Source organism: Mchenga conophoros, linkage group LG3 (genome assembly GCF_057382185.1).
Source record: "Mchenga conophoros isolate Kocher_MC1m ecotype Shallow Benthic linkage group LG3, M_conophoros_male_GT1.1, whole genome shotgun sequence".
Classification (NCBI taxonomy): Eukaryota; Metazoa; Chordata; class Actinopteri; order Cichliformes; family Cichlidae; genus Mchenga; species Mchenga conophoros.
In genome coordinates, this window is record NC_140528.1 from 66,185,781 (window position 1) to 66,196,042 (window position 10,262).

The window sequence follows — 10,262 nt, forward strand, 5'->3', positions numbered from 1 at the left end:
GATTATTTTTAGCTTGAATCATGATTGTAGCTGAAGAGAAGAAATAACCCATTATTGACATTTATTTATTTATTTATTTGGTGTGTAAACAACAGCGTCCAATGACGCTTCAACATCTGGTGGCTGCAAGGTGACTGCAGGTGGGGAGGTTTGGGCATTTACCAAGCCCAAATGGAGCTCTTATCTGACGAACTCCCAGTGGATCGTCTTTCCTTTAAGTCCTCTGTCTTTAAAGCTGTTAAAAGCTCTGAATCGCTCTGCTGAAGTGTGCGCACGCACTGACTTTATATGGTCGATGGATCGCAGATTTGCAGGAGATCACAACATCTTCCACCAAAGCCAAACTCAGGTGTATATTACAAAGCAATAAAAATCACTTGACTCACTTTTGTACATTCAGGTCTGAACCCATTACCTCGATATTGAACGAAACACGCAGCCATTGCACTTTAAAGTAATAATTTACAGTGGAACATTAGGGCTATATTTACAGTGAAAAAGTTGCTACATCAGTGCTGCTATATTTAACATTTAACTGGAAATTGGATGGATAATACCAGGAATTGGCCCTTTGAAGAGGAGTTGCAGGTGTTTTGAGTCCCAGAAAAAGATAAGGCCCCTGCGTGCCCACGAGGTGGGTCAAGGACAGCAGCAGAGCAGTTTGTGCAGCGAGCGATTGAGTTATGGCTGATCTGCAGCGTGGGGATCAGACGACACATAAAATGTTGTTTTCAAGCACAAGTTTACACAGCTAGGTGCTTAAAATTCCTAAATATCGATATTATAGCTCATTTCGAGCCTGTTTACACTTGGTTTGAAATGCATCTTGGGCAATCGGGTCACAAGCGGACAGCGTTATATACACGCGTAAACAACCACAGAGATGTGATCACTCAGACCCATTGCCTTGGTGGTCCGGGACACATTAGGCAACGTGCTTTTTGTGGTGTAATAGTTAATGTTTCCTGGTCTGTGCCCAGCGAGGACGTCATTGATGCAGGATGTGGTGGTAGCAACTGACCTTGTCCTGGCTGATATCAATTGCCGGAAAACCCCATACAAGCATATTGTTCATTGAAAAACATTTCAATTTCATCCAGACTGGCGCTTGTCTAGTGCTTTGACCTTCTTGAGCAAGGATGGGCAATTCATTTTCCCAAGGGGCTACATAACAAACTGGGACTGTTGTGGAGGGCCCAGTTTGTTATGTGGCCCCTTGGGAAAATGAATTGTCCACCCCTGCTCTAGTGGGACTTGTGGAGCTAGTAAGAAAATGAACTGAAGTGGTTAGCTGAACACCTCGAAGATGCATAATAGGTGTTAACAGCAACGTGTCTCCGCTATCCACTTGTTTGATTCATTGAAATGCATCTTATAACCAAATGCAAATAAGGGGTTTGTTTTTTCTCAATATTTCTAGAGGTGCTTGTCACAAGCATCGAGCTAAACATCAAGCTAAATGAGCTAAGCATCTTTGCGTTAGCTCATTTAGCGCTCAGAAATTTTAAACTGGCAACACTTAAACATTAAAGGTTACTCAGTGTCTTTGGCTCAGATTCTGCCTAATAAAGCCGACATGGTAATCACCAGCTCAAAGTAAATTTAATTTTATTGATTGATTAGGTATTCTTGGCTTTGTAAAACTGATTAGATAAGTTTGAATTTCAATCTGTGGTGTAATTGCTAAAGTCTCACTAATAGAGGGAATTTTGGTAGCAAATTAGGAACAAGTAAAAAATTATACATTTTTCACATCATTTGAATATGAATACTTGTAAATTCCAGTGGGAAGGTACAATTTGTGCAGCTGTAACAGTACAGTTGGACTTTAGTGACAATAAGCTTTAAAGGTTACATAAATAAAATACATTCCTTCAGCAGAGAATCTGTCACACTAATGGACTGTAAAAAAAAAAAAGAACATGACGCTCCCAGCCAGTTTTAAATTAAAGCTCTGAACATAACCTGTCCCAGACAAGGTTATAAGTTGTCATGGAAATATAGTCAGACTAAACAAAAAAACAAAAAGCATCTTGCTAACTCGTTATACAACCCTCTAATCTTCAAACTATACTTGTAGCTTGAACTTTTTTTTATGTATATATAAAATCTGGAATTGCATGTTAAATTGTTATGTCATTTCCCGTAACAGGCTAGCTATGCAGAAATCATCGCACTAGTTTGCATTGAAATAGCTTAACACAAATAGCATAATTGCAAAACAAATATTGCATTTGTATTTGTACATGTGAATTACATATAAAAGCAGCAAAATATTAGTGACCTTTAGAGCCAGTAATAGTAGGATTCTTCACGAGTATTTATAGAGTATCTTTTATCTGCCATTAAAAGCATTTTCCCGCCTTTTCCTTCAAAGCTTTATTCCACTTTCCCGCCCTAAATAGCCTTTTTAATGCTCTTCCCACCATTAAGAGCTTTATTTCAGTTTTTCTTGCCATTTACATTTCCCACCAATAGTGTTTTCTAGGTTTCCCGCCATTAATAGCTTTACTTTACTTTTCTTTCCATTAATAACATTGCTAATTGCTAAGCTAGCCACTTGATATCCAGGTTAAATGTTTTCTTTAAGTCGGCCTTTACTTATGTTTAAAAACTTGCTGTTACGCAACAACTTTAATGATTCTAATAATACAAAGAATAACACATATTAAAAGCTTTAGAAAGCACATTTGGATACATTACAAAATAACTGGAAATCAGTGGTTGTCATTTATAAATGAAAGCTAAAGCGCATTTGTTTAGTTTCTCATTTGTCATTTTATAAAAGATAGTTGGGTTTTTATTTATTTATTTATGCTTAAAGGTCATGTTGGCTTAAAAGGTCATTTTTCACCATTGTAATTTATTGGGATTAACGTCATCAAATCTTTAGATCAGCTATTAAAAAAATAAAAGTAAAACTTTATTGAACTTTCAGTGCATCAATTAACCCATTTAAAATGATAAAAATTGACCTCTCTTTGGCACTGCGTGTTATGTGAAAAGCTGCCCACGTAATGCACGTGGATCAAATGAAGCATGTGTAAATACTGTTTGGTTACTGTACAGTTCAGAAGCAGTTTCTAGCGTGTATAAAACAAAAGCAAGTAAAATGAAAACTGATTCTCTGCTTCATCAGAACTTTGCACTTTTCCGACAAGCTTGTGGGCCCTAAAAGCAAGTATGAACAGGCATCACTTGGCCACTCTGCAAGCTTTATGGAAACATTTATGATAAAGTCACAGCTGTGACTTTACGGACGGCACACCACATCTGCTCCACAGTCTCTGCCTACTTGTCACATTAAAATAGTGGCGCTAAAGCAACATGTTTGCTTAGTCTCGAAAGCACTGTGACAGCTTTTCGCAAAAACAACAAACCACAGCTCTCCATCTTATGCTTGCACTTGGGCCAGTACACTTGGTGCACAGACGGATCAATCCGACTTAAGTCAGCTCACTCCAGGCTGATGCACGGATGCCTGTGTAGGTGAAGCGTGTGCTGCTTCCACTTGGCGACGTGTGACCATTCTGCTCAGGGCTCTTGGGCCCTTCTCGCGGTCTGCCCGCTTCCCCTTGGGTTAGTCTGCTTCCAGCTGACCTCGTCAAGCCGCTACTGCCTCCACCACCCCTCCTGAAACAGCTGCAGCAGGAGAAGGTAGCCAGCATACCCTGGCGGAAGCGCTTGTTCATGAAACAGTAAATGATGGGATTGACGCAGGCCGAAGTGTAGGAGAGCAGGTGGATGAAGGAGATCGGCGCGCCGGTGAGACGGTAGGCCGAACGCCGGTCGAAAGCTTGCCATGCATTGACCACGAAGACCGGGGTCCAGCACAGGAAGAAAAGAAACACAATGACCAGCAGCATTCGGATAACGCGTTTCTTAGCCATCAGGTTGGACGTGGAGCTGCCGCTGCCACACACGCGGCCCATCATGGAGCTACCGGTGTTCATCGTCAAACTCTTCTTTTTGGATGGCTGCAGGTAACAGCCATCGCTGTCACCTGGCTTAATGCTGCTAGTGCTGGACTGTCTGTCTGCAAGGGAAGATAATAATAAACGGATTTATCGCTACCATAAAAAAGAAGTTCAAAGCCGCCAATTCCATCAGTGAGCAAGTGAAGCAGTCCCCCCCAAATAGCCCATGTTTTCAGAAACTTTAGCTAGAGTGCCCCAATGTTAAAGTAGAGAAGATACAATTCATATTAATCGATCTTTGCTTTTAACTGTTAACATTCAAAATAACCACATTTTAAAAACTTTTGTTACTTTCTGTGCTCAGGTACCATACCTCTGCCAACTTTCCTGTTGGACATCTCAAACTTGATGCCCCGGTAGAGCTCTATTGAGATGAGTCCATAGGCTGTCATCATTACGATCCCAGGGATAAGGAAGAGCAGCAACAATAGGGACACATACCTGGAAAGAAAGATATTTCGGGTGGGGTGAGAGAATCCATGAGCTTCACACATACCTCAAATGTGTGGTTTCTCTTACTGTTTGTACTTAGTGAATACCAGAACCCCCTCATCAGTCACTTCTACACTATTTTATACATTTAATTGCTTAATTGTTGAGCATTTAAATTTTAAATCTTCCCGTGCAGCATTTGTCTTGACTGATTAACAACATTAGCAGCAACTGAAAAATGAAAACTTTTACTTTGAAGAGTCAAATCTGTGTCTCGCATAAACATCTTCCCAAAAAGATGTCTCTCGCCAGCAGCACCAAGCTGAGAAAATCAATAAAGTGCCCATCTGAAATTAGCAAAGAGATATTTTTTGCTACCTCTCAGGCCGAGTACATCCAAGCGTGAAGATGCCTCAGAAGGACAGTTTAGCACTTTTTTTGGGGGGGGGAGTTTCAGCTCACCAGGACTGCTGGATGATGTCGTTGGGCCACACCAGGCGGCACATGTGCCCAGTGCTGTTGTTGAGGCGGGTGAAGGGCTTGAGGGTGCTAAAAATGGGGTAGGGCAGCATCAGTATAAAAGACCCCAACCAGGTGGCAGTGATGACCTTGGCAGCGTGGGATTTTGTCTGCCACACCCTGGAGGTGAGGGGGTTGCAAATGGCACTGTAGCGCTCCAGGGAGATGGCCACCAGGTTAAAGGTGGAGACGCTCACAGAGACACCTGCAGAGGTCAGAAAATCCACACAGTTCTGATTGGCTGAAACTTCATTCATTACATCATCATTACAGACTAATGTAGAACACTGCATTTTTTTCTAATGTGTTACATTTGTTTTAAAAGGAATATCAGACAAACCAGCAGCAGCTGCGTGACGCTGTCATATCAGCAGCTTGATTAATCTGTGCCGTGAAGAATTAAAGCAACTCTGTGTTTGTGTGTTTTACAGAATAGTCATCGGAACTTGTTTGGCTTTACCACCACATATAAAACCACAACAAGTGCATTCACTCTTTACAACGAAATTACAACCAAAAGACCTAGCTTAGCATAAAAAAAGTAAACTTAATAAAAAAGGACAGCTTTACCCCACATTCATCTATATTTATTAAATCTGCAAATTTAGAAAATTGTACATTTAAAAAATGGCCTCAAAATGACTCGTATGATAATTTACACTTTGGTCTTATTATGTTTACGTCTCTCTTCTCTTTGCTTGTCTCCTCTGCCTTGTGTCTGCTTTGCCAGGACACACAGAGGTGAGCAGAGAAAGACCAGATAGTGAAACAGAGAGCAGAGGAGTGTGGCTCCCAAGGGTCTTAAACCTGCTCTCTTTTTAGCCAGCAGGGGGCGACTCCTCTGGTTGAACCCAGTTCTGTCGAAATGAAACAAATACGTGTGAAGTAAGAACTGAAGTTTAGGCATCTGTAATCCTTTGACTACCAATTCTCACTTCATCCACAGACCTGCTTTGCATTTTTTTAGAAAGATGCCACCGCAACACTAATCGTCTATTAATAAGTGTTAATCGTCATCTTTCTCTCCTCCCCCTGTGTGCTGCATCTCCCACAAATCATCCTCACAACATGTCACTGACTTTACAGTAATGTCGCTGCACACGTTAATGCTCCACCACATTAAATTTAACTGCTGAGCTGCGACAGAGCACATCCTGCGCTGCCTGTCAGCGCGGCAGCAGTGGCGCGCTCAGAAACAACAACAGGATGCACAAACTCACTTGAAATAGCTGCTTTGTGCAATCCGAGAGGACACACAAACAGACAGATGATGCAACAATCCCGGGAGAGCTTTGTGATTTTGAGGAATGAGCTAAATGAAAAATGAAACTCACATTTCCTTGCGGACGTGTAATTTAATGAAAATGAAATATTAGCAGTAGATACAACATCGGTAATGAATGCACCTTATTACAGAGCTCGCAGCGAGAAAATGTGATTCACATGTCTGATGGGACTGACTCCCATCTCCTTTGAAGCTGTCAGTATGGAAGTTTTCAAATGCCCGAATAAAGATAAATGAAACTCTGAAAGGAAGTGACACAGAAGGACAAACTGAGGCAGCGAGTCTTAAAAAGCAAAAAACTCCAAAGAAAAAAGATTTATGTTGCTTTTTGTTGAAAGTACTTGAAAATATTTTGATTGTGACTTTTGAAAAATGTTTAAATCTTCCATAGATTGTGGCATCTGCTGCTAACTGCATGGAAATGATAAAACTTTTTGACTGTAAAACAAACAAACAAGAAACAGGAAACCCCCAAACACTCACTGACGCCATTCGGCACCACAAACCACAGATCTACCTGTGGGGCTTCGTACTCTGTGCAACGCGCAGCCCTCTCTATCTTTAGACCCTTGTTTCCGGTTTGGAAATCCATCCTCCATAACAGAGACCTCAAGTCTCCATAACAGAGACCTAATGTCTGGTGATGGTGATGAGCTAAATTACTGGAAGCAGATGCATCATGGTCTTCAGCTGTGCAGCCTCAGTGGTATAAATTGAGGCTGTGCAGTCCAGAGGGGCTGGATGAATGTTACATTTGATGTCACTGATCCTTTCAGACTCGTGTTGGCCGGTTGGATGCGTTTAATTAGAAACGATTTATTTATTTTTCTCCCCCTCATTGAAAAAAAAAAGAAGCCATGTGATTATGCAAAGTTGCAATTATTTTTTGCACCTCACCATGATTGGTTTAAGAACTTGCAATAGATGTGTGTGGAACGATCCAAATATCGATAGTATCGATACCACCGCTATCGGATCGATACTTTGCATCTTTACTCTGAGCTGTGTTGAATAAAATTACACCTCAAACATGCACTGTGGAAAATGTCTGAACCTTTTTTGTTGACTGTCATGTGTATTTTATTTATAGCCTATAGCACATTTAAACAATAGAAGCTGTTGGGTAGATTTCAATTTCAGGTCTCAAAAAAATCCAGTTTCAAAATCCATGAAAAGCTGAAATGAGTGTTTTGTTGTGTTAACTGATTATTGTGGAAGGTAGAAATGAAAGTTTTTTTAATGGCCATTAAAACGTCTACAAAAATTTGTAATCTGAGCTGCCTTCCTAGTGTAAAAGTTTCAGTATCGGTGTTGGTATCGTGCCCTTGCATTTAATTGCATTTACTTGATATCTGACCGATACCAAAATTACTGCTCGTTATTGCACAGCTTTAACTATCGATGATATCCCAGAAACCTGCTGGTGTGGTGCATGCATGAACGCAAATTCCGCCTTTTCTGAATTCATCTTATAATACACCCTGATTTTATCTATTTTTATATTTATACTGACAAACTCATAAAAAAAGCTCCACTCTCGTGTTCAGCGTGTCTGAACATCTCTGAGCCACGCTGTTTTTAGCTGACTCTCATTAAAGCTCCGGGAGGATTTGAAAATACAGGGAAATGAACCGGGCTCTGGACATGCCCTCAGATTACTTTAATTAGCATCTGTATGATTCCATTACCAACACAATTCAAAACACGATAATAACTCACAGAGCTGGGGAACTGGGTCATGTTTGTGTGGCATGTTAGGAAGCCTTGAACTGGAGGACAGATGTGCACTGGTGTGAAACTTTATTTAGTTCATTCAGACGCATTTGGACATATTTTAACTGATTAAATCAACTAAAATAGTCATGTTTTAACAATCACAACAATAAACAACTTGGGCTGTCGATTAATATGAAGAATCGCGGAGGACACGTACCCATGAAATACATCACCAGCTTGCATGTGCCGTTGCCGAAGATGAAGTCCCTCATGAGGTTGGGGATAAGGGTGAAGGGGATGCAGACTAGGGACACCATCAGGTCGCTGACGGCCAGAGACAGTAGGAACAGGTTGGTGACGGTCCTCATGCGCCGGTTCCTGACCAGGACGGCGATGATGAGGCTGTTCCCCAGCACGCTGAGGAGGAAGATGAGGCTGTAGAGGGCGATCCGCACTGTCTGGTTGATGTCTGTGGAAGTGGGGCACAGTACGAGTTTACACGCACACAGATACCAGTTTCTATATTTATTTAAATGAATGCACAGCCCGTATGCTAAAACCCCCCATAATGTTTATAAAATAGCCACTCATATGCATTTAGGCTGTAACCACAGAGAGACCTGGAATATCTTCAGGATTTGTATTCATTTTGGGGGTTTTAGCCTCAACAACGTCGCCACTGATGCGTCTTTGGTCTCTATTTAAGTCCTCAAAGTGCACAAAGATAGTTCAGTTCATTTGACATATGCGGACTCAGTGAGCAGTGACAGCATTATGTGTCACTACTCACATACAGCGGACTACATTAGCTTTGAGAAGGACCTGAGCCATATGCGTAATGCGCACTGACGCACGAAAAATGCCCAAAGCAGTCGCTCTTACGGTACAAGCCCGAGTAGAATAAACGCGGTTTGAGCAACTAAATAAATACATTTAAAAAAAAAAAAAGGAACATCGGACTTTTGAATGGAGTGGTCTAAAATTGCACAAGATGTCCCTCGGCATTTTGCTGGCGGATAAAGTCGCTGTACCTTTGGGTTCTGGTAAGATGTCTTGCTCGCTCTCGCACTCGGAAATATTCTTGATCCCAAAACTGCACAAAATCCTGTTGAGGTCCGTTGAGTTTATCAGCATGTCGTGGATTGTAAACGTCTCCATTTCGCAGTTTCTCCTATAGCCTCGAGTAGAAATCAGTCATATGAACATCAACCGGAATGTTCCTTCGAGAAAAGAAAAATGCTCCAGGGTATTTGCACGGAGAAATACTAAGCATCCATAGTGATTTTATTATTATTATTACCTTATTTAACGAGAAATAAAAAGTAGAGGGGATGACAATAATAAGAGCAGGACTGCTCTCTACAAGTTCCCGTGCGCTCTCGGCGTAGCGTGCTGGGCTCCTCTGGTGCTCCACATTTCCAACTCCTGACAGCATGTGGAAGGGTCTCGCTCTTGAAAGCTCAGCCCGCCTCTTTGGACCCCCCCCCCCCCTCCTCCTCCTTTTCTTTAAATCACCACGTGTCAAACCATGGCACTGATAGAGAGAGAGGGAGAGATAAGAAGGGCTGATAGATTATAGTCCGGCTCATTTGGAGGAAGGTTGAAGCCAAAACGTCAAAAATTCAAATGTACCGAATTGCAGTCCTTCACCTGCCGTCGGCTATCCATATATCCCACGCCCCCCCCGCCCGAATTTCACCGTGGAACTGCAGGACTGGAGGAGCTCTTTTACCTTTTACTCTAGTTTGAGTTGTTCTGACGGGTGGAGGAGCAGGCTGTCGTTATCGCCAGCTCCAATATTTAGAAGTCAGTCACACTGACTATTGTTTCACTCCCTCACACAAGAAGAGACAAGTCATAATTATAGTCTTGGGAGTTGTTTGATGAAATTCTTAATAGCGAGAGAGAGAGAGAGAGAGAGAGAGAGAGAGAGAGAGAGAGAGAAAGCTGTTCACGGTTCTCAGAAGCAGTTGGTGGTGTTTTGGGTGGGTTTCTGCTGTAATCTGTTATTATTTAAAGCCGCTTCGACACAAACCCCGTTTAGTCTGGTTACAGCAGCACCTGCAAAAAAAAAACAAACAAACAAAGGAAGTGAAGAGCAGAGAACTAATAGGCTATCTCAGGTGCATCTGGCCAGATGTGAGACCACAGCAAATAACATGAAGATTTTTTTTTTCTATTTCACCTCCAGTTAAACAGATGCAGTTATATCATTTGGGTCATTTCCAGTTATCCTCCAGAATCATGAGCCTCGGCAGTTTATTAATGGAGCGCATTCAAAAACATCTCATGCTGAGCAGGTTTGCTTAGTCTGGACAGAGATGCTCGTTTAT

General features: G+C 41.7%; 1 protein-coding gene across 3 annotated transcripts; it reads right to left on the reverse strand.

The window, feature by feature from the left end:
- Positions 1 to 51: 51 nt before the first annotated feature.
- On the reverse strand, positions 52 to 9,371 carry cckar (cholecystokinin A receptor). Of its 3 annotated transcripts, none has more exons than XM_085266812.1 (6): positions 9,230 to 9,371; positions 8,961 to 9,100; positions 8,147 to 8,398; positions 4,872 to 5,133; positions 4,291 to 4,418; positions 52 to 4,036 (listed from the first exon to the last, which is right to left on the reverse strand). In XM_085266812.1, the coding sequence occupies exons 2-6, from the start codon at positions 9,085 to 9,087 to the stop codon at positions 3,447 to 3,449; spliced, it is 1,359 nt and encodes a 452-aa protein (XP_085122938.1). In that variant the 5' UTR covers positions 9,088 to 9,100; positions 9,230 to 9,371; the 3' UTR covers positions 52 to 3,446. The 3 variants fall into 3 exon arrangements, with proteins under 3 accessions (XP_085122938.1, XP_085122937.1, XP_085122936.1); XM_085266811.1 differs by having other exon boundaries at positions 8,961 to 9,107; XM_085266810.1 differs by having other exon boundaries at positions 8,961 to 9,149.
- Between the last annotated feature and the right edge of the window lie 891 nt (positions 9,372 to 10,262).